Source organism: Drosophila guanche, unplaced genomic scaffold, assembly GCF_900245975.1.
Source record: "Drosophila guanche unplaced genomic scaffold, DGUA_6, whole genome shotgun sequence".
Taxonomy (NCBI): domain Eukaryota; kingdom Metazoa; phylum Arthropoda; class Insecta; order Diptera; family Drosophilidae; genus Drosophila; species Drosophila guanche.
The window spans coordinates 796,976-824,773 of record NW_022995758.1 but is presented as its reverse complement, the minus strand read 5'-3'; the positions used below and the strand labels follow the sequence as shown (position 1 = coordinate 824,773).

At 45.6% G+C, this 27,798-nt stretch overlaps 4 protein-coding genes across 5 annotated transcripts; 3 read left to right on the top strand and 1 right to left on the bottom strand.

Moving 5' to 3' along the window:
* The first annotated feature begins 4,731 nt into the window (after positions 1–4,731).
* Positions 4,732–6,880, top strand: LOC117590472. Its single transcript, XM_034283127.1, has 2 exons — positions 4,732–5,072; positions 5,127–6,880. Exons 1-2 carry the CDS (start codon positions 4,916–4,918, stop codon positions 6,491–6,493), a joined length of 1,524 nt encoding a protein of 507 aa, XP_034139018.1. The 5' UTR covers positions 4,732–4,915; the 3' UTR covers positions 6,494–6,880.
* A 3,049-nt stretch (positions 6,881–9,929) lies between these two features.
* Positions 9,930–14,243, top strand: LOC117590558 (cyclin-dependent kinase 7). The gene is made up of 4 exons (XM_034283297.1): positions 9,930–10,201; positions 11,319–11,412; positions 12,323–12,475; positions 13,338–14,243. Exons 1-4 carry the CDS (start codon positions 9,930–9,932, stop codon positions 14,088–14,090), a joined length of 1,272 nt encoding a protein of 423 aa, XP_034139188.1. The 3' UTR covers positions 14,091–14,243.
* Positions 14,244–14,274: 31 nt separating this feature from the next.
* On the top strand, positions 14,275–15,908 carry LOC117590557. Its single transcript, XM_034283296.1, has 4 exons — positions 14,275–14,414; positions 14,445–14,619; positions 14,692–15,033; positions 15,561–15,908. The coding sequence occupies exons 1-4, from the start codon at positions 14,392–14,394 to the stop codon at positions 15,804–15,806; spliced, it is 786 nt and encodes a 261-aa protein (XP_034139187.1). The 5' UTR covers positions 14,275–14,391; the 3' UTR covers positions 15,807–15,908.
* LOC117590474 lies at positions 15,901–27,543 on the bottom strand. 2 transcript variants are annotated; one of them, XM_034283129.1, is made up of 6 exons: positions 27,451–27,524; positions 20,890–20,965; positions 20,242–20,824; positions 20,022–20,172; positions 16,160–16,276; positions 15,901–16,094 (listed from the first exon to the last, which is right to left on the bottom strand). In XM_034283129.1, exons 2-6 carry the CDS (start codon positions 20,956–20,958, stop codon positions 15,977–15,979), a joined length of 1,038 nt encoding a protein of 345 aa, XP_034139020.1. In that variant the 5' UTR covers positions 20,959–20,965; positions 27,451–27,524; the 3' UTR covers positions 15,901–15,976. The 2 variants fall into 2 exon arrangements, with proteins under 2 accessions (XP_034139020.1, XP_034139021.1); XM_034283130.1 differs by lacking the exons at positions 15,901–16,094; positions 16,160–16,276 and adding an exon at positions 19,159–19,413 and having other exon boundaries at positions 27,451–27,543.
* Positions 27,544–27,798: the final 255 nt, after the last annotated feature.

The window sequence follows — 27,798 nt, the reverse complement described above, 5'->3', positions numbered from 1 at the left end:
CATTGAAACCAGTCGCCGGTAGCCTTTGTCCTTAATCAAATTCAATTCATTCTCGTTATACGACATACATCTCCCTCTCCGTTCTCTCCACTTCCATTTCACATTCACATCGTCTATTGGGGGTGGGGCAATTGGCAGCACAGCTTCGGCTTCACCGACTATTGGCAGCGGCATCTGTCGCGCGGGCAATCCGACTCAAAATTGAGGCATTCGTCCATGCAGTAGGTGTCGGCTCCTTCGCGTCCCGCCAGATCCCCAATGGCCACGCAATCCTGACTGCAAAACAAATTTAAGGATTATCTATCTGCGCATCACCAGGCACTCTCTCTCGCTCTACTTACGGACAGTGGCAGGCCTCCTCCGGACAATTTGGCGGATAGCGAAGGCAGTTGAGCTCGCACCAGTGATCGATGCCAGGCAACGTACGGAATGCCGGTNTTAAATCCTAGGACTATGCCCCAGTAAGCAAAACCAATCGAAACTTGTGTAACGGCTATGCCGGAAACAGAAGACAATATAAATTCGAGTATTATATTTGTTATACCCGGTACTCGAAGAGTAAATAGGGTATATTGTATTTATGCACAAAGTGGATGTATGTAACGGAGAAAGGGAAACGTTTCCGACCCACAAGGTAAATGTATTCTTGATCAGCATCAATAGCCGAGTCGATATAGCCCCGTCTTTCCTAGCTCACGGCAGACATATCTTGGTTGATTATTGTTTTCACTAGGCACTAGCACAGATCAACATAGATTCCTCGGAATTTATGGCTTGCAAGAAAACTTCGCCACGAGGGATGATGTAAGTTTTGTGTAGGGTATATCTACATATATAAGACTTGCCACAATCACGTCTGGTTTTGTCGATCGACTCTTTGCTAATAACTCTAGCAAAACTCATCCCAGTAAAGCTAGGCTGTACCGAGGCTTTAACGGTACAATCGCGTGATCTTTCGCTGATTTGAGTGGAATTTCGGTCAAGCGTCAAGGTCAAGTTTTATGCTCTCGATACCTAACTCTCTTATCTAGATAAGCGCACGGCTCTCGCTTGCATGTGCTAACACTGCAGCGACTCTCATTCGTAAGCTCGGCGTAAAGCTTACCGCTTACGATCCACTTTCGGAGTTCTTTTTCGGCATGCACTTTTAAGCGCTACCGAACCGGGAAGTCTGTTTATCAGTGATGCTCTAAGCTATCTCCCTACTTTCGGCCCCTACACCACAGTTGAAGACGTAAGTGTTCTTACGGTGAGACTTCAACTGAAGAAGGCGATCTCTTAAGATTTAAACTGAATATCTTTGAGGTGATGGACTCCTAGGATTTTCTTATCTTCGCTAGCTAATTAGTAATACGTGCTGACACGTCGTCTCCAATGTTGAGTTGACGGACACGGCTTATTAAATTATATTTCACTGCATTCTGTTCGTGAGATTCCGCTAACTGATATTAAGAATTTTATGTCTTTAGTTTGGCCGCGGAAGGTTATGGGAATGGTTATTTTTGCTATGACTCTACAAGATTCATTATTGGCCGTTCGAATGTTTCCGGAACATTTTTTTCGCCTTGGCTTGATCCGCGAAAGACAGCAGCTTCATTTGTAGCCCCTGAATCTAATAAGGCCATGATGTTTTGTGTACCTATACTTAGTTCTACAAATAACCTCATAAGGATCGAGGAGACAAGTCTCTTTCGAACACATTTTACCGAAGCCCAGAAATGTCTTCATTTAATGGTTGTTTTAAGTTTTTAGGTTTGTACTTAAATTCTAGCTTATCCGAGTGTGTACTGCTACACTCTATATCTATCTCATCCGTCTGAGTTTGGGCGTCCGCCAAGGACCTCTCCGAGAGAGCTTTTGGGAAATTCGGGTTGGAGGAGCTTTCTTGGAAAACCATTTCTTTTAATCGGTCTTCATAGTCGGATGCGACCAACTGGTACTGGTTTGCGCATACTGTTTGCGGTTTTCCGATGAGTTACATTTCTCGCACTTTGGCTTAAAAGTATTTTCCACCCCGCAACCATAACAGAAGATGCGGCGTTCCGCAACGCAGTCTTTAAACCTATGACCGGTCTTGTCACAATTCCAACAGACAACCCGTTTGAGACGTAGCTCGGAGATACTCTCCTCTTCGAGTTCTTCGTCATCCTTCTGAATTTTCTATACCTTGGGTCTAGTAACTCGGCTTCGCGGCAGAAAGTTCCCAGCATCTTTACAGAAATGTTCATGCGTTTTCACTTCCTCCCTCAACTCACTTCTATTCTCAATTTTTAACTGCAGAAGCTCGTGTCGAAGAGCACTTTTTGCATTCCTTTTAAGAATATCGATCAGCTTGAGTTCACTTATCCCGTGTGAAAGTCGAGCCACTAACTTTCAAATCGCTGACTGCAATTCTTCGAAGGCTTCATTTTCCTTCTGCTGCCGTTTCCTGATCATTTCCCAAAGATCAAAATCATCTTTCTGGTCGTCCAATCTTTGGCTGAACGCTGTACAGAACAATTGCCAGTGGTATTGGTGGTTTCTTAAATGAAAGTCCCAAAACCCTGAAAGTTTAAGACACCCACTGAGTAAAATATTAACGGACTTTGCCGGTGCTACCGTCTCGCTTATACGATCGTTTCTCGAGCTTTGTAATTGAGAAGCACAACTCTTCAGATTACCGCCGTTATCTACCTCCCACCTAATAGTACTTCGCGACTCTGATGGGCCTCTGTTTACCGTGGTAGTATTCGTGATTAAATTTAGGTTGGCAAACTCGGTTTGTAAGGTTTTCTCAATCGACGATTTAATGCAAGAACTGAGGTTTTCCATCATAGTTTTCTCCTGACTTTGTATTGCCGAATGGATGTAACTGGTAAGATCTTCGGCTGCTGCGTGACTAGGCGACCTATTTCCGTTACTGTTAACAGATTGCCGACTTCCATATAAATTACGATCGAGGCTAGCTTGATACCTTGTTTGCATTCCCCTTTTTACAATCGCTCCTCTCCCTCGACCTGTACCGTTATTTTTCCCTTTTCTATGCGAAACCGTTGGATCTGATGGTGCCGCATCGAAGGATTCATTAGCCTGAACATTCGCAGGTAGGGGCCCTCCACTTATGTGTAATTCCGCTGCTAGAGAGTTATTCTCGTATCGAAGACTATCTGGACCGCATTCCGCCTTGCAGACAGGACAAGACTTCTCACTTTTTAAGTGTTCACATACGCACGTATTATGGAAGTGATGACAAGTCGTGGTAGCTATTAGCTGATCTTGTCTTAAACCTCCCTGACAAATTATGCAAAACGTTTCTGGGCTACTCAACGCCGAAGCTAAGTTTTCGTTACTACTGTCTACGGCCATGATAACAACAAGAATCCCCAACCAAAACCACAAATAAAAATTTAACTAACTAATGAAGAACTTTTCTATTATTTCAAAAAAAGATAACAATATGTTCTTAAAACTCTCAATTTCGATTTGAATAGTTTAGTTGATTAGTTTATCTGTTTCTATTGCAAGCTTTCGGGATTATACGTGTGGATAATGGACAATCTCTACCTATTATAAATAGAACATTGTAATTCCTAAAATCTGAGACGTTTTACTGCCGAGAACTAGTTTTTGCGACACAGGAGTCTCTACAGCCAAGATCAAGATAACCACAGTTGCGCGGCTCTGCCCCACGAGGACAACGAAGCGGATGGGCGAGAGGAGCGGGCCGAGGTGCTCATATGCAGCCAGGTGATGCCCCATGCTCCAGCTCCAGCCCCAGTCGCTCTGCCAGATCAGGAGAAGGAGGAGGAGGAGAATTTACCGTCGCTTGATGACTGGGAAAGCAGGTATTCACGGGCACCGGGATCATCGCGTGCCATCGAACGCTGGCAGCAGCTGAGCAGCAAGGTGACGTCTCTGTTCTGTGCACGCCGCTACACCGACAGTTCCCTCTGCGGACACCGGTTCTGCGCTGCAGATGCGCTCGTCGCCCTTCACGATGTCTAGAAGTGGTCTGGGAAGGAGCACTTAGTTGCGTTCGCCCTCATCTCTAACTTTGGGGTAACTTTGGTCAGCGGCCATCGGAAACAGGAATTAGTTTAAGTTAAGTAAGAGCAATATGCTGTATGTAGAGGGAGAGGCAAGAGACGTGAAGGTAAAGTGTAAGTGTAGCAGATAACCCCCACCCCGTTAACCGTCGTGTCGAAGCCGAAGTGGCTGATAACCGTCGCCGTAGACAGCGCGCCCGTTAGGCTGAGTTTTAACTCCGTAAGCAGGTACGTCATCCACAGCCGAGGAAGCGCAGGGCGGTCTAGGGGTTACCGGTGCGTTAGGACTGACGTTTTGTTTTTTAAGGATTATCTATCTGCCCATCACCAGGCACTCTCTCTCGCTCTACTTACGGACAGTGGCAGGCCTCCTCCGGACAATTTGGCGGAAAGCGAAGGCTGTTGAGCTCGCACCAGTGATCGATTATCAAATATAGTTACATAAAAGCTTTAGGTATGACTCTGCAAAGATTGAGTACAATATCTTTCTCAGTGTGGATCCCACAGAACTTGTACTTAATGACCAATTTACCAGTCATTGGGTAAATGCTGATTTGTTTGAGATATAACGTGGATAATAATTACATCTGATAAGTTTTGTTGCCTTTTTTCTACTTAGTTATATTATTGATGAATGTATGATCTCCAGGTGAACCTTTGAGATCTTGGTTGCATTTCGATTTCTGTTTATTACATTCGATGTTTTGGATAAGGGAGATCTCATTCTAACACCGATTTCGGTCCGGTATGGAAGTTGTCTGATCTCCAGTCTGAAATATTCGAAATATATTTTTTGTATCATCGTAAAACACAGAGATAAATCTCATACATTTTGAATCTAAGAATCTAGAAAGACAACAAACTAAATAAAATAAACAGATTTCCTAAAAATGGCTCAAGTATTGGAGCACCTTCGGCAAAGGGATATGGCCCAGGCCCAGGCCCAGGCCAAGGCTCGAGCGTGCCGGGTGCCGCTTTACCGTAAGCCGCAGCTCGTAAATATGGGTATGCCCACGAACAGATTGGATTTGCAATATCCACCAAATGGTGAGTTGTTATCTCCTCTGCCGGACTTCCTTTATGGCTTACCCTTTTGGTCAGCCCAAATCCAGGAGCGATCGGGACGCAGTCGTCGCCTGTCGGCGGGAGTCAACAATCAACGTTTCGTTGAGTCCACACCACTTGTGGCAGCTCTCGCCATGGCAGCACCCACTCCACTTCCGAATAAGTCTTCTGCGAAGAAGAGTTTTCTGCCACGCGTCGCAGGACTCCCCCGCCGAGTCCAGCCCAACGTTGCAACGTTGAAAGAATTCAAAACACCACTGGCCCGGCCCGTGCCCAACAAGAATATGCCGCGCCCCAAAGCCCAACAACCGAAGGTGAAGGACAATAGCAATGTCAGCGGCAGTAGCAAAAGCGGGGAGCTTATCGCTCAGGTCGGTATGGCGGAGGCTAATTCGGAAGCGGAGGTGCCCAACTGTTACAATGTCCAGGAGCTGTTGACTTTTCCCCGATTGCATAACAGCAGCCCCACAGACAGCTGTGGCTCCCTTCATTCCGATAAAAAAACTAACGATGTTCCCACCAAGTCCATTATGGACGACAATTCCGATATCAAGGAACTCGAGGCACACACCTGGGATGAGGAGACCGTGAAGACGTTCAACGAGAGCTGCCAGCAGCTTAACGAGACGGTGACCAACCTCAAGTCAATAAACGAGCAGATTGAACCATCCGCCGTTTCGAAGGAGCAGAAGAGAAAGCATATCCTGTTCAATGAACATATGATCCAGGAGCTGAAGATGCTGACAAAGATGAATATACAGATGCATTGCAATCTCCAGGCTATTATGGGTTCGGTGTTACGCACAGAAGGAGGAGGCCCGGCAGAGGTGCCACCGAAACCACAGAATCCTGAGGAACCGACGACCAACAACAGCACCACCACGGGCACCAACGATTTGAGCCCAAGCGATTCCATCTGCAGCATCTACTCACCGTCCCCCTGCTTCAGATACATCCAATTCTGCCACGAGGAGGTCATGGCATCGGAATTGCATCTACCTCGCTTAACGGCCGAATCCGTGTCATGTGGCATTGTCAACGAGTACATAATGAATCGTATGTCGGACTCCGAGTCCGAAACCGATGACGAACACGAAGTCGAAAAGAAGTCAGTTGCTGAGTCGATTGATATCTTCTATGATTTTTCCCAGTATTCCCCCTTAATGAGTCACGAAATCGAAAATAAGTCAGATGATGAGTCGGTTGATATCTTCTATGATTTTTCCCAGTATCCCCCCTTAATGAGTCACGAAATCGAAAATAAGTCAGATGATGAGTCGGTTGATATCTTCTATGATTTTTCCCAGTATCCCCCCTTAATGACTCACGAAGTCGAAAAGAAGTCAGATACTGAGTCGATTGACCTGGGCTCAAGGTCAAAAAGCGAAAGACGACACTTTTGAACGGAAAACGGACAAAGTCTTCCAAAAAGGTCAACACAAGTCTACGATTGGCAAGAGTTTAGGCCGACTCCGCAAAGGATTGCTCTCGAGAATTGTTCAAGACAATCCTAATGGGGTTCGCACAGTTTATCGTGATCCTCGTGCTGATCATGGCCCTGATCCCACCGCTCATTGCCCACACCACAAACACCGCACCACATGACGTTCCCCAATTTCATTGATGTTACTAATGATTTTTGCTTCTTAAGTGGTTTTTCAAAATTGCTTAAAGTTCAGAGAAGTCCATCAACTTCGTTTCGCAAACAACAACAGTAAAAGTCAAAATTTTGCATTCCAGCTTACGTTTAATAACGCCCACAAACAACAGAGAGTGAGATCAATGTTAGTAAATAAATTTCTTGTGTAAATTTAGGATCCTGATACGGGGTCATTCGTTTTGGTTAGCTTTGAACACATTGCCGATACGGCCTTTGTCTTCTGTTATATTTAAGCTCATAATATAAACAATATGGGCCATGAGCTTCTCATTTATCCCATATAACATAAATACGTGTTTCACCTACATACATTGCCTCTTTCCCTTTGCAAAGGCTGGGTGTTCCATTATGTATTCTTGATCAGCATCAATAGCCGAGTCGATATAGCCCCGTCTGTCTGTCCGTCCGTCCGTCTTTTTGGGCGCCTGGATCTCAGAGACTATAAGTAGCTAAAGCCACCAAATTTTGAATCCAGATGGCTGTATGCTCCAACTGTTACAAGTGTATTTCCAAATTTCGCCCCGCCCCCTTCCGCCCCCACAAATCGCCAAAATCTGCTGTATTCATCTGCTGTAAAAACGGTAGGGGAGGACCATATCTATCAGATCACCGAACTGGGGTCAGATTCGATCATTATTATAGCCAAAATGAAGAAGTTCATTTGCAGTGCCAAAATCCACCCTGCCCAGCAGCTTTTNACTCAAAATTGAGGCATTCGTCCATGCAGTAGGTGTCGGCTCCTTCGCGTCCCGCCAGATCCCCAATGGCCACGCAATCCTGACTGCAAAACAAATTTAAGGATTATCTATCTGCGCATCACCAGGCACTCTCTCTCGCTCTACTTACGGACAGTGGCAGGCCTCCTCCGGACAATTTGGCGGATAGCGAAGGCAGTTGAGCTCGCACCAGTGATCGATGCCAGGCAACGTACGGAATGCCGGTACCCCAATGCACTTTTGATCTCTGCAAAGAAAGATTGATTTCACATCAATGAAGATTAGTGGCTGGAAAAGGTCCATGAAGCTATTCTAATCTGCTCTTCCTTCAACATTTGATGAAGGAGAAACATTTGTTACCCAACTCTGTATATCCTAGACATTCATGTCACTCATTTGGAAAGTAAACAACTCTCGTTTCTCCGATAGAGGAGAGCACACATCATCAGACAGTTGTCCGGCAAATACCTTCAGCAAATGTCCGTAGTTTTTCCAGACCAAAGAAGGGGAAACTAAGTTTTAAAAACTCCAAATTAATCTTTATGCACTGCGTTTGGCTTTCGGAATGTTCAGCGAGATGCAGCAGGCACGCAATGAGCTTGAGGAGCGACGCAGGCGTACAGAGCTGCGCATCGGCTACGGCAATGCCAGGTCTGCCATGAACATGCGCGGCTCCAGGCAGACGGTCAAGATCCAAACACCCAGCACCGACATCGTGATGAGGCATCGAACCCACACTAACGATGTTCCCACCAACTCCATTATGGACGACAATTCCGATATCGAGGAACTCGAGGCACACACCTGGGATGAGGAGACCGTGAAGACTTTCAACGAGAGCTGCCAGCAGTTGAACGAGACGGTGACCAACCTCAAGTCGATAAACGAGCAGATTGAACTGTAAGGTAGTCTTTTCGAAGGCTGAGGTAGCTCAGCCTCTCCAGGGCCACCTTACAAAGAAAATTGTTAAAGTGCCGGGACCCGAGATTGCAGAAATGGAGACGCCGTGTGTTGAAAGGTTTGCGTATGGGGCGAAAGGGAACCTGATCGACACCGGTCATCCGGTGGTTAGTGGAGACGCCTTCTGGCAGTGTAGCCGCCCCTGTCTGCTCCGACGCGAGCGCCCCTGGTAGTACCTAGGAAGCACCCGTTTCGGAGACGGGCCCGCGCCGTTCGAGAGCCCGCGGTCTGGCGCGGTAATGACCTGCGACCAGCCCAGCGGAACCTCCAACGGTGGGCGACCACACTTACCGTCTTGCACTTTGGGAGGGGGGAAAGGGTTAAATTTACACTGTTACACACGAGCACATGGTTTAGTTTTGTTTCTTTATTATTTTCGTAGTTCTTGTCTTTTTCCTATCTTAGCTTCGAAATTACATTTCCTACGTCCCTACCTATTCGCACCAAACTAAGCCATGGAAAAGGGATGCATCACGCAGCCGCGCTTACCCGATCCTCTCGAGCTAGGTGGGTGTGTGTCCTCGTCCCACGTGTGTCACTGCCCACTGAGTTGGGGACTTTTCCGCAGCGATCGCAACTTATCCGCTTGGTTGCCAAAATCTTACTCCCCGAGGCGAGCTCCGCGTGGCGATCGCTAGCCCTTAGCTGCGGTCCCTTGTCCGGGCTGCGCGTCGCTGCCCACGCCCGTGGCTTTCTTGGTGTTGGCCATAAAGCAACTATATAAGGAGGCCCCGTCGGTGGCAGAGTTACTCGCTGCTTTACCCAATTCTCAGTGCACGTTTGATTGTCGACGCGGAAGGTTGGTTGCGGACAAAATTTTTGTTTCAATTTTTTTTTAAATGTTTATTTTTTCAGAACACAGGCTACTATTATGTAACAAACTATTAAAAATTAAATTATGAAACAATTATTATGTTTTTTCACATTGCCTTCAAATGATTAATCAGCACACTCCATTGTCGTTGCCCTCACACTTACAGCGAGAGCCCTTTCACTCGCATTTTTCACTCGCACTAGTCCATAATTTTTTCCGACGAGACCTCCTTATATAGTTGCTTTATGGTGTTGGCTCTCGGGCTGCTGCCGGCGCACTTGCCCTCTCGCTATGCTTCTCTGCTGCAGGCTCTCGGCGTTGATCTCTGGCTCTGCTTCTTCTCCGCTGCTGGCTCTCGGCGTTGATCTCTGGCTCTGCTGGCGGCTCGCGTCGTCGTTCTCGTTTCGTTCTGCTGCTCTTCTGCTGGCTACCGTGGGCCGCGAACTTAAATTATGACTTCCGAATTTCACCTTATAATATAACTTAGAAACTAATAATGGAAAATTATAAACTTAATAATAAACCTTCATGGTGTCCGTTCTAAGTACTTAAACCTACCAATTATAACTACTTATAACCTACCAACATTGTGAGTCGTCACAGAACCATGCGCCACTTCGAAGGAGTAGAAGAGAAAGCATAGCCTGTTCAATGAACATTTGATCCAGGAGCTGAAGATGCTGACAAAGATGCATATACAGATGCATTGCAACCTCCATGGCATTATCGGTTTGGTGTTACGCACGGAAGGAGGAGGCCCGTCAGAGGTGCCACAGAAACCACAGAATCCTGCGGAACCGCAGGTTCAGATACATCCCATTCTGCCACGAGGAAGTCATGGCATCGGAATTGCATCTACCTCGCTTAACGGCCGAATCCGTGTCATTGTCAACGAGTACATAATGAATCGTATGTCGGACTCCGAGTCCGAAACCGATGACGAAAACGAAGTCGAAAAGAAGTCAGTTTCTGAGTCGATTGATATCTTCTATGATTTTTCCCAGTATCCCCCCTTAATGACTTACGCAGTCGAAAAGAAGTCAGATGCTGAGTCGATTGATATCTTCTATGATTCTTCCCAGTATCCCCCCTTAATGAGTCACTAAATCGAAAATAAGTCAGATGATGAGTCGATTGATATCTTCTATGATTTTTCCCAGGATCCCCCCTTATTGACTCACGAAGTCGAAAGGAAGTCAGATACTGAGTCGATTGACCTGGGCTCAAGGTCAAAAAGCGAAAGACGACACTTTTGAACGGAAAACGGACAAAGTCTTCCAAAAAGGTCAACACAAGTCTACGATTGGCAAGAGATTAGGCCGACTCCGCAAAGGATTGCTCTCACCGTACCACATGACGTTCCCCAATTTCATTGATGTTACTAATGATTTTTGCTTCTTAAGTGGTTTTTCAAAATTGCTTAAAGTTCAGAGAAGTCCATCAACTTCGTTTCGCAAACAACAACAGTAAAAGTCAAAATTTTGCATTCCAGCTTACGTTTAATAACGCCCACAAACAACAGAGAGTGAGATCAATGTTAGTAAATAAATTTCTTGTGTATTAAATCCTAGGACTATGCCCCAGTAAGCAAAACCAATCGAAACTTTTGTAACGGCTATGCCGGAAACAGAAGACAATATAAATTCGAGTATTATATTTGTTATACCCGGTACTCGAAGAGTAAATAGGGTATATTGTATTTATGCACAAAGTGGATGTATGTAACGGAGAAAAGGAAACGTTTCCGACCCACAGGGTATATGTATCTTGATCAGCATCAATAGCCGAGTCGATATAGCCCCGTCTGTCTGTCCGTCCGTCCGTCTTTTTGGGCGCCTGGATCGCAGAGACTATAAGTAGCTAAAGCCCGGTTTAAAACTTAGGTCTACCGACATACGAGGTTGACAATGTTCACATAAAGGTTTAAAGCGGGGCGGGGGAAGGCGGGGGTGTTTAGCGGTTTTAGACGACATAAGTAGACGACATTTTTGCCATCCCCTCCTGGTATAGATAGTCTAGTGGCTTGACCCCAGTCTAAGCTAGTAATAATATCGGTTTTACTTCTTCATCATTTGCAGTGCCAAAATCCACCCTGCCCAGCAGCTTTTCTTCGATCTGATTCGTGTGGTGTGTGGCTCTAGGGGAGGGGGCGAGCTAAAAGAGCCTGTTGGTGTGAGATGACAGATGTAGAAAAAGTGTCAAATGTAAAATTTGAAAAAACCGCTAAGGTACAGATGTACCACTGAGTACCGAGTATAAAAGTTGTGACGCATAAGAATCGTCTCAAACGTCCTTTCTCGTTTTATGTTTTTTTTAGCATTCATATACAGTGTTGGAAGCTTCCGAGCTTTTCCGGCAACTCTGACTCCATATTTACGACAAATGTTCTCCGTATTTAGTTTTTAATATTTCCGTTTCTTATTCGACGATTATATACAATTTAAAGGGCCACGCCGTGAACTACGATTCCGTGTGTTAATCTGTACAAGAGTTGAGAGCTCGATTATGAAAGTAGCGGGTTCGCGTTGGACATGAAATAATTGGACTGCTCAGAGAGATTCACGGCGATCGACAATATTTTAGACAGAACCAAGAAAAGGGCGAATCACAGCAATATATGCAGTACGTAAGAGGGAGCGATGAGTGCGTAAATAGCATATTAGTATAAGAGATAAACAAGACGAGCTGCTCTTAATAATTATGTATTTGCTGCTGCTCCGAACATTCAGCTGGTGTTTTTTCTATGAGTATGTGGATGTTTTTTATATTAATTCATTTATTCTTTCTTCTATTTATTTCTTTATTTACATACTTATTCTTACTCCAGGGTTAATGCTGTGAGAGTGCGAGACGTGTTCGTGAATGGGGGCCCTACGCGCGCGGTACTGCCACAAAGCATTGCTTCGTAATACTTACGAGTGCACGCAATTGCCTTTTACCCGTTTCCGAAGCCAATCTAGCCCGGTTCGTGGCGTTCCTTGGTTAGTAGTTTGCAGCTAAAAGCCTCTATGTTGTTCGACGCTCAATTCACTCTCAATGCATTTGATGGCTTTGCTCTGTTGTGTTCCATGTTGAACCGTAGTTCGCTATTGTGTACAAGGCCCGGGACACAGTGACCAGCCAGATTGTGGCCGTGGAGAAGATCAAGCGTGGCAGCCGCGAAGATGCGCGCGATGGCATCAAACGAACTGCCTTGCGTGAGATCAAAATTCTGCAAGAGCTGCAGCACGAGAACATCATCGGTCTGGTGGATGTGTTCGGGCAGCTGTCGAACGTGTCGCTGGTGTTCGACTTCATGGACACCGACCTGGAGGTGATCATCAAAGACACCAAAATCATACTCACGCAGGCGAACATCAAGGCGTACGCCATCATGACGCTGCGCGGCCTGGAGTACCTGCACCTGCACTGGATCCTCCATCGCGATCTGAAGCCCAACAATCTGCTGGTCAACAGCGACGGAGTGCTCAAGATCGGCGATTTTGGCCTGGCCAAGACATACGGGTCGCCGAATCGCATCTACACCCATCAGCACCCATCAGCACCGCAGCTCATGCTGCGCGTGCCTTTCATTCCCGGCGACTCGGATCTGGATCAGCTGACCCGCATCTTCGCCACCCTGGGAACACCTACAGAGGCCAGGTGGCCGTACCTGGGGAAGCTCCACGACTACCTACAATTCCGTCACTTCACGGGCACCCCGTTGCAGAACATATTCACTGCCGCCGACAATGACCTCATCCACCTAATGCGCCGCCTCTTCGCAATGAATCCGCTGCGACGCGTCTCCTGCCGCGAGGCCCTGAGTATGCCCTACTTTGGCAACAAGCCGGCGCCCACCGTCGGTCCCAAGCTGCCCCTACCCTCGGCCATTGTGGCGGCCAATGCTAAGGCCGACGAGAAGCCCGGCCAGGCGGTCAAGCGGAAGCTGGTGGAGACCACCGTTCGCGGCAACAGCCTGCCACAGAAAAAGCGGCTGCAGTTCTAAGTTGCCGCCAAGCTACCAAGCTGCCAAGCTTCTAAGCTGTTTAGCATTTAATGTAGAGACCTAAGACCCACGAGACAAANAAATTCTGCAAGAGCTGCAGCACGAGAACATCATCGGTCTGGTGGATGTGTTCGGGCAGCTGTCGAACGTGTCGCTGGTGTTCGACTTCATGGACACCGACCTGGAGGTGATCATCAAAGACACCAAAATCATACTCACGCAGGCGAACATCAAGGCGTACGCCATCATGACGCTGCGCGGCCTGGAGTACCTGCACCTGCACTGGATCCTCCATCGCGATCTGAAGCCCAACAATCTGCTGGTCAACAGCGACGGAGTGCTCAAGATCGGCGATTTTGGCCTGGCCAAGACATACGGGTCGCCGAATCGCATCTACACCCATCAGCACCCATCAGCACCGCAGCTCATGCTGCGCGTGCCTTTCATTCCCGGCGACTCGGATCTGGATCAGCTGACCCGCATCTTCGCCACCCTGGGAACACCTACAGAGGCCAGGTGGCCGTACCTGGGGAAGCTCCACGACTACCTACAATTCCGTCACTTCACGGGCACCCCGTTGCAGAACATATTCACTGCCGCCGACAATGACCTCATCCACCTAATGCGCCGCCTCTTCGCAATGAATCCGCTGCGACGCGTCTCCTGCCGCGAGGCCCTGAGTATGCCCTACTTTGGCAACAAGCCGGCGCCCACCGTCGGTCCCAAGTTGCCCATACCCTCGGCCATTGTGGCGGCCAATGCTCAGGCCGACGAGAAGCCCGGCCAGGCGGTCAAGCGGAAGCTGGTGGAGACCACCGTTCGCGGCAACAGCCTGCCACAGAAAAAGCGGCTGCAGTTCTAAGTTGCCGCCAAGCTACCAAGCTGCCAAGCTTCTAAGCTGTTTAGCATTTAATGTAGAGACCTAAGACCCACGAGACAAAAATGTGTCCAAACCATTGTTGAGATTGCGTTCAGTACGAGTTAATATTGTCCATTAAAGATGTGAAGAGTGCACTAAAGTGAGTCCAAAAGTGTATTGCCCTGGCACCAGATGTCATTGTACATCAATTGTGTAGCCCAAAATTGTCAAAATCCCAATCCCAATCCCAATAATTGAGGCAAATTTTAGTGTAATTTTCGTTGCAAATCTGGTTGCAGTTGCCATGTCCAACCAGAAACAGAACAAGGACCAGGCGCATGAGCAGGCGCAGGTTCCGGCGCCGAGCCAGACTCCGGCCCAGCTCCAAGAGCCGGACAAGCGAGTATCAGACGAACAGGCGCGACGCCATCGTGCCAAATTGCGATTCACCTATGGGAACATGATCTCAAATGCAAATCTGAATAGAATGCGCAACAAGCTGAATTCCGAAGCAGGTGAAGCACCAGCAGCAGTGACAGCTTAAAGATCATCCCCGCAGGAAGCAGGGGGTCAAAGACTGCGTCGCATCTCTTTCACTTTCGAGTTTGTGAGCAATGTCAAGGCAGGCAGCTGCTCGGGTCTGCCCCACGAGGACAACGAAGCGGATGAGGTGATGCCCCATGCTCCAGCTCCAGCCCCAGTCGCTCTGCCAGAGCAGGAGAAGGAGGAGGAGGAGAATTTGCCGTCGCTTGATGACTGGGAAAGCAGGTATTCACGGGCACCGGGATCATCGCGTGCCATCGAACGCTGGCAGCAGCTGAGCAGCAAGGTGACGTCTCTGTTCTGTGCACGCCGCTACACCGACAGTTGGGAGACGCCTGTGGCCAAGACGCGACGTCTACGCGAGCAGCGGGAAGTGCTACAGATCTTCACCAGACCCTTCCTCGTGAATCAACGCAAGCGGGAGTAGAGATTGAAACCCCATTGAAACCAGTCGCCGGTAGCCTTTGTCCTTAATCAAATTCAATTCATTCTCGTTATACGACATACATCTCCCTCTCCGTTCTCTCCACTTCCATTTCACATTCACATCGTCTATTGGGGGTGGGGCAATTGGCAGCACAGCTTCGGCTTCACCGACTATTGGCAGCGGCATCTGTCGCGCGGGCAATCCGACTCAAAATTGAGGCATTCGTCCATGCAGTAGGTGTCGGCTCCTTCGCGTCCCGCCAGATCCCCAATGGCCACGCAATCCTGACTGCAAAACAATTTTAAGGATTATCTATCTGCCCATCACCAGGCACTCTCTCTCGCTCTACTTACGGACAGTGGCAGGCCTCCTCCGGACAATTTGGCGGAAAGCGAAGGCTGTTGAGCTCGCACCAGTGATCGATTATCAAATATAGTTACATAAAAGCTTTAGGTATGACTCTGCAAAGATTGAGTACAATATCTTTCTCAGTGTGNGAGAAGGAGGAGGAGGAGAATTTGCCGTCGCTTGATGACTGGGAAAGCAGATATTCACGGGCACCGGGATCATCGCGTGCCATCGAACGCTGGCAGCAGCTGAGCAGCAAGGTGACGTCTCTGTTCTGTGCACGCCGCTACACCGACAGTTGGGAGACGCCTGTGGCCAAGACGCGACGTCTACGCGAGCAGCGGGAAGTGCTACAGATCTTCACCAGACCCTTCCTCGTGAATCAACGCAAGCGGGAGTAGAGATTGAAACCCCATTGAAACCAGTCGCCGGTAGCCTTTGTCCTTAATCAAATTCAATTCATTCTCGTTATACGACATACATCTCCCTCTCCGTTCTCTCCACTTCCATTTCACATTCACATCGTCTATTGGGGGTGGGGCAATTGGCAGCACAGCTTCGGCTTCACCGACTATTGGCAGCGGCATCTGTCGCGCGGGCAATCCGACTCAAAATTGAGGCATTCGTCCATGCAGTAGGTGTCGGCTCCTTCGCGTCCCGCCAGATCCCCAATGGCCACGCAATCCTGACTGCAAAACAAATTTAAGGATTATCTATCTGCGCATCACCAGGCACTCTCTCTCGCTCTACTTACGGACAGTGGCAGGCCTCCTCCGGACAATTTGGCGGATAGCGAAGGCAGTTGAGCTCGCACCAGTGATCGATGCCAGGCAACGTACGGAATGCCGGTGCCCCAATGCACTTTTGATCTCTGCAAAGAAAGATTGATTTCACATCAATGAAGATTAGTGGCTGGAAAAGGTCCATGAAGCTATTCTAATCTGCTCTTCCTTCAACATTTGATGAAGGAGAAACATTTGTTACCCAACTCTGTATATCCTAGACATTCATGTCACTCATTTGGAAAGTAAACAACTCTCGTTTCTCCGATAGAGGAGAGCACACATCATCAGACAGTTGTCCGGAAAATACCTTCAGCAAATGTCCGTAGTTTTTCCAGACCAAAGAAGGGGAAACTAAGTTTTAAAAACTCCAAATTAATCTTTTTGCACTGCGTTTGGCTTTCGGAATGTTCAGCGAGATGCAGCAGGCACGCAATGAGCTTGAGGAGCGACGCAGGCGTACAGAGCTGCGCATCGGCTACGGCAATGCCAGGTCTGCCATGAACATGCGCGGCTCCAGGCAGACGGTCAAGATCCAAACACCCAGCACCGACATCGTGATGAGGCATCGAATCGCCAATCCCATTGCCTCGCTGGAACACTGTCTGCCGATGTACTGCGGGTACGGCTACCATCTGGACAGATGCTTGCATTCGCCCTCGCTGATGCAGGACCTAGACCTAGAAATGACCGTGGGAGAGCGAGATCGTAATCGATTTGAGCCCATCGTTTGCGAGGCACTGCCAAAGACACCGTCCAACAATAGGTATCCCATGATCCGGAAGCTCAAGTCGAAACTAAAGTCCAAGCTGACGGGAACTTCCAAGAACCAAAGCAATGCCTAGAGGAGAGCATCAGAGCAGAAGATTTCAGCAGAAAGTCCCATAATATATTGAAGTAACCGCCAAGAAGTTAATAAGAAACGCAATGCATTAAACAAAACAAGCAAAACAATTAAACCTTTGACGGGAAATGTAAAATGTAGCTTAGTTTTTGGAGGGTGTCAACCACACATTTTGGGTGGATTGATCTGAGATTTGAGTGGTTCATTAGCAGCACCCACTCTACTTCTGAATAAGTCTTCTGCGAAGAGGAGTTTTCTGCCACGCGTCGCAGGACTCCCCCGCCGAGTCCAGCCCAACGTTGCAACGTTGAAAGAATTCAAAACACCACTGGCCCGGCCGTGCCCAACAAGAATATGCCGCGCCCCAAAGCCCAACAACTGAAGGTGAAGGACAATAGCAATGTCAGCGGCAGTAGCAAAAGCGGGGAGCTTATCGCTCAGGTCGGTATGGCGGAGGCTAATTCGGAGGCGGAGGTGCCCAACTGTTACAATGTCCAGGAGCTGTTGACTTTTCCCCGATTGCATAACAGCAGCCTCACAGACAGCTGTGGCTCCCTTCATTCCATTAAAAAAACGAGAAGGGACGTGTGAGACGCTTCTTACGCGTCACAACTTTTATACCCGGCACTCAGGACTACATCTAGATTTAGAAGACATCGCCAACCACTAGATATCGTTCACATTACAGAACACAAAGTAAAAAGCCTACTAAATAAAATGCATCAAAAATATTGGATCAGTTAATCGTATTTTCCAATTTATGAGATATTTAAAACAGCAATAAAATTGGTACTGATTTTTCGAAAGTGGCGCCATCTATGAAAATTTCTGGTACGCAACTTTGATAGTCACTCTTTTTCTAATACAGAGCGTTAATAACCGAATCTTGGTTTTAACTTTTAAAAATTAGCTTTTGGCCACTGTTTCCGCAACTCCTCGCAACCAGTTCAAATTCAAAATCTCGAAATAAAAAGCCAAGTGCTGCTGTTCGGCCGAGTCGGAATTCAAATCAATTTAATCTCTTCTTCTTTTCAATTTCGATATTCACCTATTAAATGCATGTTCTTCCTCTTTCTCTATCGTATTCACATATCACATGTATGTTCTATAGCAACAAGCTTCTGTCAGTAGCTTAATGCTACAAAGTCATCTACATCTACAACACTTCTCACACCAACACGCTCTCCGCCCTTCCCTAGACCCACATACTGCTTGCGGTAGAGGCAGAGGCAGCGCCCTCACAAAAAAAAAACAAATATAAGCTGTGGGACGGGGTGGGTTAAAAGTCGGAAGAGTCATCGGCAGGGGGAGGGCAGAGGCAGGGGCCGAGTGAAGCAGAAGCAGAGTGTGAATGAGAGAATGTAAAAAGAGCAGCAAAAGCTGCGGGACAGGGTGGGTTTAGCCACTGGAAATTAATTTCTCCATTGTGGCTATAATAATGATCCGATCGGATCCCAATTTGGTGATCTAATAGATATGGCCATTTCCTACGGAATGGCGTTTTTAGTTTTCTTGTATCTTCAAAACTGTAGTTGGCGTCGCTCATTTTTGAAATACACTGGTTTCAGTGTGAGCATACAGCAGTCCGGAGCCAAAATTTTGTGGCTCTAGCTCTTATAGTCTCTGAGAACTAGCCGACAAACAAGACGGACAGACGGACAGACGGACGGACGGACAGACGGACAGACAGACATGGCTCTATCGACTCGTCTATTGATGCTGATCAAGAATATATATACTTTATGGGGTCGGAAACGTTTCCTTCTGTGCGTTACATACAACCGTTATTCAAATACAATATACCCTATTTACTCTTCAAGTACCGGGTATAAAAAAAAGTCAAAATGTTGTATTCCAGCTTATGTTTGATAACGCCCACAAACAACAGAGAGTCAGATCAATGTTAATAAATAAATTTCTTGTGTATTAAGTCCCAGGACTATGCCCCAGTAAGCAGAACCAAACGAAACTTGTGTAACGGCTATGCCGGAAACAGAAGACAATTTAAATTCGAGTATTATATTTGTTTTATGTTTATTTAAGCATTCATATACAGCAAGTGTTTTTTCTATGAGTATGTGTATGTGTATGTGTATGTGTCTGTGTGTTGGAAACCTTAACCGCGTTTTTTAACAACCGTTTGCTTAATATTTACGAGTGCACGCATTTACCTTTAACCCGTTTCGGAAGCCACTCTAGCCCGGTTCGTGGCGTGAAGAGCATAACTTTGGTACAGTACATATCGGGTAAGCTGTGTAGGCGGATTTCGGATATCGGGTGGCGGGTATCGGGTATATGCGAATAGGCTGTGTATCGGGTAGCATTTAGCGGGTAGTAAGCGGTTAAGCGTGGGCTCGTTTGCGCGCATGCCGCGTGGCATTGCTAAAAACCAAAGCAAGAGTTAGAATTGTGTGCTCAAATTGTAGATTTTCAAAGAGATTGAAGCAACGAAACGGTTAAGGAATTAACATGGTGGGAGGTTAAGGACAGCACAGGAGAGTAGAGACAGAAATGAAGCATATATAGCCGCGGGATAGAAGCGGCTAAAAATAACAAAACCAAATAAAAAATATTCAAAAAGCAAGAAACGGAATGAACCAAAATTTATGTGAAATCGGCAGAAGATATACTACAAATAATAAGCGCAACTGCGAGGAATCGGCAATGAATCGGTTAAAATCCAGAAGTGAAAGTGGATTAAAAAACGAATTGCAATTAATAAGTAAGTATAAGTACATATATCTTAATATTAAATTGAATCGGTAATGAAACGCTTATGAATAGTATTGTACAAGAGGCAGAAAAGAGGTCAAAGAAATTATTAAAAAACGTGCAGAATAAATCTAGGCTTCAAATATTGGGGAAATATTTAAATTGATATTGAAAAGGTTATTTTTTCAAATTATAAAATATGCTAAAAAATACAAAAAATTGTTACAGTTTTTCTTTGTGAAAGCAACGGCTATTCCCACACCTTACACCGTACTCACCGCACAATCAAAGGGAAAACATTGTTGTCCTCGGGAGCCCGATAATCCCGATAGTAGAGCAGATAAGGCGATTTATTGTTCACGAAAATGGGTGGAACACCACCGCCAGTGTTCGAAATGATGGCTATATCGGCGCAATTCCTGAATGTCTCTGTGCAGTGGAGCATATTTAAAGGATATGAGATCCAGCGAAGAGAGATCTCTGTCTTTAGTAACTTACCAGCCTTGCCACAGCCCACGGCTTCGGTGCCATTGGCACAGGTTCCCCACATATTGGCCGTGTAGTATGTCCACTGGAGGACGCACTGGGTGCAGGTGACGTAGGCCGGCAGCCTCACACGGTAGCGGAAGATGTCCTTCTTCTTGGCATCGCGAGGAATGAGGTAGCGGTGCTCCCGACTGCCTGAGATCAGCAGCGGATAGCGATCGAAGCACTCCTGGGTGGCCTCCTGGCGCGGATTGTTGTTGGGGCAGAGGAACATCTCGAAGCGTCCGTAATGGTTGGCTGTCAGCTCCACCTCCACCTCGATCTCCTGGCCGGAGGTGTAGTACCGAGAGATGATGCCCTTGGCGAACTCACCGCCCGCCTCGTGCGGTCGCGGCGACTTCACGTGATAGGCATCCCCGCAGACGCCGCAGCGTCCGCTGTTCTGCTCCCACTGCACCGCATAACCGCCACAGAAGAGCTCGTTGTCGTTGTAGTTCACCGGATTGGGATACCCAAAGCGCCACATGGCATTGCGAGCCGGCGGGTCCATCAGGCGTCCGTGCCCCAGCACCGAGCCAACGCCCAGCAGCAGGCACTGGAAAAGGTAGAGCAGAGCATGGGTCTTGGGCTTGGTTACTCGTCACTCGTTTGGCCTCTTACCAGAACCACCTGGAGTGTGCTCATTTTCCACCCCGATCCCAAGCCTGAGCCAACTATCAACTGTCGCATCTCCTGCCTAAAAAAAAAAAAGTTGTAATGTAATGAGATGCGGATTCAATTTCTGATATTCAGTCGAATGCTGCCCTGGAAACGGGTTCTTGGGGGGAACAGTGGAACGAGGACTACAGACTGTACAAGTATAACTCCAGGTAAATAATTGGTTTCAAATTCAGAGATGGTTCGAGGCAAGGCAACTCTGTAATCAAATGATGATCTATGAAGTTGAGTCTGTAATAGGTTCTCTCCAGCCAGAAGGCAACATTCGGATATCTTTGGTATCGATGCACATAGCAGGAGTGACTCGACATCAAGATACTCGTACTTGGTCTCGTCTTACTTGGTTTTCTAATTGGATAAAACATTTACAGCATTTCTAGCTCTATGAGGTGAGTTGTGGACACAAATATTAAACTTATTTAAGAATATTTCAAAATGAAAATATATCGACGAATTTGCACTTTAATTAATGAATTCCGAAGTGGCAGAGTCGAGGAATGAGGCAAACTGAACAATAACAACAATAACGATAATAAAGAAAGGGGAATCTTAAAGGAAACATCTACAAAAACACTTGGCAATCCATAAAGATTAAAATCAAACCTTTTTGAGTTTTTTTTTAGATCTTTAACTTCTGAATCAGAATTTGATTTGATTTTCTTTTACCAAAATTCACTGCACAGCGTTTCTATTAAATTCTTTGTGCCCATCAAATATAAATTTGACTTTGTAATTACCGTTGAAAAAATCTCCTTTTGTTTTCCCCATGGAATTATCTGCACACCTGAAACGAAATCTCCACCTCGGTCTGGCCCCACTGTCTCTGTCAGTCTGTGTATTGCCTGCAAGGACGTCCACCTGATCCGCTTTCCGACTTTATGGCTGCGTGCCCTTTATAAATAAATTTACGAGCATATCCACATGCAGCACGCACAACACACCGATGCACCCAAAACCAGACGGCAGCCCAGACAAACAGGCAGGCGGACGGATAAATACTCGTATGTGTATTTATATTTGCTACTTTTGTTGTTGTTGTTTAAATATGATGCTTTTTTTTTGGCCCTTTGGGGCTTATCTTTTATGTTAAACATGTTTGCTGGCGCAGAAACCAAAAAAAAATGGGCTAAAAAGTAATCAAGAGCAAATGACGAGCCAAGAACCGAGGCGGTAGATACACTGCATTTGATTTTGATTAACGACTAAAAAGTAATCAAGAGCAAATGACGAGCCAAGAACGGAGGCGGTAGATACACTGCATTTGATTTCGATTAAGTTTAGCAGGGAGTTATGCAGAAAGATGTGGGATGAGAGACGAAATGGATGAGATAAGATATTTATGTTGTATTTATGAATAAAGTCGAATCATTTTTAGCTTTTCAACCTATTAACAGAATTCCAACTAGCGACTATATGTAAATACCTTGGGGATATCCCTTAAACTGACGGACAGTCCCACTATTTAGATGCTGGTCAATCCAAAGTTAAAATATGTATGCTCCATTAGGGCCCACCCAGAGTCCGCAATTGGAAGTGTATTAAAAAATGTCAATGGCTGTACGCTTTTTTCGCTCTGAGTCTTTTCTGTTTTTATTTTCAATTTGCTACATTATTTTTAATGGAATCATCTAGTTTACGCACAAAACAGCACAAGAGGAATCGGAGCTGTCTCTGGATCTGGAGCTGGAAAAGAAACTGAGACTGAGGCTGTAGCTGTGGCTGGCACTGGATCTGGATCTGGGGGCCTCCAATGCATAAACGGGTTTCCAACTCCGTCACTTGAACCCGGTCCGGCCCCCTTCGAATTAAACAAAAAAGCATCAACACAACAGAAGCTTTTGGGGTCTAAAAATATATATCCAGAGGCTGTCTCTCTCTACCAACTTCGAATCTCATTAAATGTCCAAGTGTGGTTTTATTTGTTTGCTTATTTACGCTTCTGCCCCAAACCAACCTCCAGAACATGGCCATGTCCAATCGCTTATTCTAGGGCCCTACCCTCCCCACTCCGCCAAATTGGCTCCCAAACACACACACACAAACATTTAGATGTCGACCAGGAATTCAGAGTAAATGTATGCAAAAATTTAGATTTTTTAGCAAAAACACTCGTATTATTATGTTGTTTTTCTCAATGGCCATTGACTTGGGCTTGGGCGACAGAGTCGAGCTGAGCCACAAGGTGCGTTTCGAGAGCATAAGAGCAGTTGGGGACTGGCCATTTGAGGAGACTCGATTTATACTTTGAATTGAAGTGGCAAAAAGAAGGCTTTTGTTATGAAGCACAGTCTGTTTCTTGATCTCAATCAATTATGTTGCATATTTTATTTGATTTCCTAGTTGTGTATTTTTGATTTTAGATAAAAATGCTTCAAAAGATAGGGAAATTAATGAAATTTAAGAAAAGTAAAGCATGTAAGGCCTTGCCTAAATAATAATTGAAGTTCGTATTTTACAATATAAATTATTATAATTATTTATTTAATAGATTTTCAATATTTTATTTAAGTATTCTTTAGCCTCAATATTTCCTTTGAAAATCCAACCAAAAATGCTGTTCCCTCCCTTAACGGTTCAAAACTTTGTCTAGAGTTCAGGGCAAAGTTGAAGGGGGAAAAGGGGAAAATTGTAGGCTCTCTGGTCTTGTTAATTAGGAATTTGAGGCAGGTGTTAAATGCACTAACAGTCTTCCACCCAGCTTACCCACCTAGAAGCAACTTGAGCGCTAGCTTTGTTGCCTTTGCCCCATGCCCCATGCCCCAACAACGTGCCGTGCCCTGCCTTGGCTTGCCACAGGCGATGTAATTAGGCATGAGTGCTGGGATTTTAATTGGGGCCCCAGAAATCAATAAGGCAGTTTGCTGGCGGGGGGTCGCAGGCCAGGGTCGCGACTGTGTTAAATGAGCGTGCAACATGCAATATTCCACGACAGCGGCAAAAAACGATTAATGGGCGCCCCCAAAAAGAGATGCAAACACAAACCACAGCGCGAAACAGCGTCCTTGTAGATGAAGCAGAAAAAAACCACACACACACACACACACACACCACCAACAAAAACTATAACAATCGACATGCAATTACAACAACTGGCAATAACCAACAACGTTTATCATAATTGTAAAGCAGAAGAATGGGAGAAAAGAGCAGAAGAGAGGGCTGGGTTCCGCTCCCCGAAAGAAAAATGTACGAAATTTCCGTAGCCTCTGGTCCACTGATAAATTGAAAACCATGACAGAAATTAAGTTGTAAATTAACCAAATTGTTTGAGCTCAAAAAAAGGGAAGTTGAACGTGTAAAGGGGAGACCGAGTTCCAAAAGAAGCGCCACCAACGTGGCAGAGTCCAGTGTGTTCCGCGTTGAGTTTATTTAATGTTCGATTCCATTGCGCAATTGCCGCAATTCCACAGAGACCACATATCGACGAAAATATGGGGTAATGAATGTATCACCTTATGCAATCAATGTCTTGTCCTTCTTTTTTGACTGTCTGGCTGTGTGGCCAAGGGGGGCGTGACCGTGTCTGAAATAATCGGGCCAATAAAGATGTCCACTCGGAGCGGAATGAGTGGTGTCAAAAGTCGTGCCGAGCGGGGCCCTGGAGAGAGACTTGCTTAAGCATTATTTTAAATTTCACACACCATTGACTTGTCGGAGTACAAGAGAAGAACCGAGGAATCGAACCAAAGAGTACCGAATCGTATCGTGGGGTCAAGGCACGTGCGCCTCTAAACAAATATCTTTATTTTCTTTTTTTTAGTTGTTTAGGTCTTCATTTATATTTCGCGCACATTGAATAATTGAACAAGAAACTTGGATTATTTCTTCCGTTTTTCAATTGCAAAATTCGTATGATTTATATGGCATTTCGCCATATATACGGAAATAGATTGAAATATACATAAGTATGTACATATGTACATATGTATTTATGTGGAAGCCCACACACAATAGCAGAACTTGTCTCGAAAGTTTGGGCGACAGAAATAAATCACAAATAATGATATTTATACGCATAATAATAATAATCATTATTGTTGTCATTAACCAGACAATTTTTTCACCAGTCACGATTCTGTAAGCTCCTACTCGGGCCGGGCATGACAAAACGTATGAACATCCCCATGAGTTGGTACAATACCCTTTTGGAGGTCACGCCACACACACTCTTAAGTCGCTAAAAAATTATTCAACTGATTTGCAAATTTGGGAATGGCATCAAATGGAAATCGCGCTGTTTGTCTACACCGAAATCTATTAACGAACCGCAGAGCACTAATTGGATTGGTTTCGTTTGGTTTGTTTTGGGCTCTCCCTCACCTCGTCCATCCGCAAAGTGGTTCTGTTCTGAAATTGGCACAAAGAAATAAATCTCCCACGAAATCTGTTTACAGAATTAGCTTATTTCGGCATGTGTGTGTGTTTTCTTTTGTTTGGGTAACCGTTTTGTAGTGGCTAATGGCTTTTTGATAAGTCCATTTTATAAGTTCATAAATAAATTAAGCATAAATAAACAAACATAAACAGACTTGTAATGTCTCTGTCGCGTCAATTTCTCGGGCGAGAATCGTCATGGGTGGATGGCTCGAGGCTGTCGATTTATGGGTCTCCGTCTCCACCTCCTCATGGATGCCACTCACGTAGATGTGTCTTCGAACAAGCCGCTTCAAACATGCGTAAATTTTATAATCAAAGAGAAGGCTTCACTTTGATTGTCGATCGATCGTTCGATCGATCCATCGATCCACCATATCGTCTCCAATTGTTTCAAGGCAAGAAAAATGTGTCAATGTGTCAACTGGAATACGGATTTGGTTGGATCTAACCACCCCCGACAAACCGCAAAATAAATCAAACCCCTCTGCCAAACAAATGGCCCAATTAATGGCTTAGAATCGTCTGTACATACTCGTATCTGTACGGTTTCCAGTTTCTGTGTTTTTACTGTTGTTTTAAGGCATCGCCGAGATATTTCCGTTTTAAAATTTCTTTTGTTATGTGCCACGAGAGACCACAATTGATGGCACGACAGGGCGTGAGAACAAGCGTGCCAGTCTACCAGTCTCTCCCAGTTTATAATCGTCTTTCCTCCTTCTCCGGTTAATCTTGACCCGACGTGACGTCTGGAACTGGCTTTTGGCATCCTTGGCACTTTTGGTATTTAAAAATTGTTAATCGAAAGCGAAAACTCTGAAGGGAGAGCGAAAGAAGAGCGAGGAGGAGGGTCAGTAATGTACCAAGCCGGCTTAACGGCGGCTAACATTGAAGGTCAGTTGTGAGCGGAGGAGATTGGTATATGTAAGAACTCAATGCAGATGTCATATGAAACCCCACAGAGCAGACTAAAAGCTCTATTTTCGCAAACTCGAAGGTATGCGTCGAACTAGTTGGTGTTCTCCTTGAACTTGAACAGCCCGCCCCAATCCGATGATAGAAAGTTACAACGAAAACGACAATGGAAATTTTCTTGCGCAACAATTAACTGAAAACTTTTGCTTTCTTTCCTTTTCCACAACATTCCAAACCAAAACTCCACAAATGGAGAACCCCCCAACGTGATGTTCATAATATATATACATCGCATATAGTATATATTTACTGTGCATTCATGGCTAAGCGGACAAAAAATGATTTCTGGCCAAGTGATTTTGAGTCATTGCAAACAGTTTCGGTGTGTGGAATCAATTACTCAGAGGGGCACGTTAAAAGAGAAGCCTCATTGAAATGCACAAATGGCATGCCGTGCCTTGCCGTGGCATGGGGCACATAAAAGTGCTATCCCCTTTCCCCCAATTCCCTTGGCATAGCGGGTTCTATTAACTGCACATTGTATAAAGTACGAGTGCGAGTGCGAGTGTGAGTTGAAGTACCCTGACCACTCCACGAAGGCCTCCACACCATTCGATTCCCATCCCTCCTTAGTATGCCGATCGGGTAGCACTCCATTTGGCTCTCGACAAAAACCCAAACAGCGAGAGATTTCGGGGTTAATTCGATTATTTGAATGACGGCAGAACCGAACAGAACCGAATCGTACCGTAATTTCTGGAATTCTGGAACTCCTTGGCAGGTGCACTTTTCAGAATTGAATTTTGTTTTGGTTGGAAATGTCGCTGAACCTCGAGTATGTACATATGTACAACAATGCATCCCTGTTTTGAACAGAATTTATATGAAATTTGTTTATTACACTCCCGCATAATTTTAGATAAGAATAAGAGGCATACCGTGATTATGGAAAAAAAATTATCATAATTTATATGAATTCTACCGCATAATTTTAAATAACAAATGCTAATCCGAGTGTGTTTTAATTTAACATTTTTTTTTCCTTAAGTGAACATATTTTGTGGATGCGATGGCCGAGGCAAGAACACTCATTAATCACTTCAAAGTTTTGATTGCAATTGTAATTGGCACAGAAAAATAATAATATTCAATTTTCTGACATGCACTTTCCCCCCATGGATGTACATACACACATATATTTGGCATCAACTTTACCTGTAAATGTACTCCACTTAATTAACACTTTTCAATCTTTTCAAACAAAATTGTTCCTGCACACACACACACTGTGAAAATCCGCACGAAACTTTTAACTTTTCAACTCAATTAAAAAAAATCACGCATCCAATATCAAAACGTAAAAAAAATATAAAGAAATATTTCAAAAATTGTTTAGTTTATTGCAAGGCGGCTTGTGGATAATGGGTGGTGGATAATGGGTGGTGTATAGGCGAGTTTGTATCCCGATTGTGCGTGTGGGAGTGTGCGTGAGTGTGTGTGTGGGTGTGTGGGCGCGTGCTTTGCGTATGCGCAGCGGCAACGTTCTGATTTTGTACGACACTC

Excerpts from the sequence above, each read along its gene's own strand:
- LOC117590472 (XM_034283127.1), top strand. The coding sequence starts at position 4,916 with ATGGCTCAAGTATTGGAGCACCTTCGGCAAAGGGATATGGCCCAGGCC. Across the intron at positions 5,073-5,126 it reads TTTGCAATATCCACCAAATG|CCCAAATCCAGGAGCGATCG; the intron begins GTGAGTTGTTAT and ends CCTTTTGGTCAG.
- LOC117590558 (XM_034283297.1), top strand. The coding sequence starts at position 9,930 with ATGCATATACAGATGCATTGCAACCTCCATGGCATTATCGGTTTGGTG. Across the intron at positions 10,202-11,318 it reads GAAAACGAAGTCGAAAAGAA|TGCCAAAATCCACCCTGCCC; the intron begins GTCAGTTTCTGA and ends CATCATTTGCAG. Across the intron at positions 11,413-12,322 it reads AGCTAAAAGAGCCTGTTGGT|TTCGCTATTGTGTACAAGGC; the intron begins GTGAGATGACAG and ends GTTGAACCGTAG.
- LOC117590557 (XM_034283296.1), top strand. The coding sequence starts at position 14,392 with ATGTCCAACCAGAAACAGAACAA. Across the intron at positions 14,415-14,444 it reads TCCAACCAGAAACAGAACAA|GGCGCCGAGCCAGACTCCGG; the intron begins GGACCAGGCGCA and ends GGCGCAGGTTCC. Across the intron at positions 14,620-14,691 it reads CAGGTGAAGCACCAGCAGCA|TTTGTGAGCAATGTCAAGGC; the intron begins GTGACAGCTTAA and ends TTCACTTTCGAG.
- LOC117590474 (XM_034283129.1), bottom strand. The coding sequence starts at position 20,958 with ATGCGACAGTTGATAGTTGGCTCAGGCTTGGGATCGGGGTGGAAAATG. Across the intron at positions 20,825-20,889 it reads GCACACTCCAGGTGGTTCTG|TGCCTGCTGCTGGGCGTTGG; the intron begins GTAAGAGGCCAA and ends TACCTTTTCCAG. Across the intron at positions 20,173-20,241 it reads CGTGGGCTGTGGCAAGGCTG|AGACATTCAGGAATTGCGCC; the intron begins GTAAGTTACTAA and ends TCCACTGCACAG.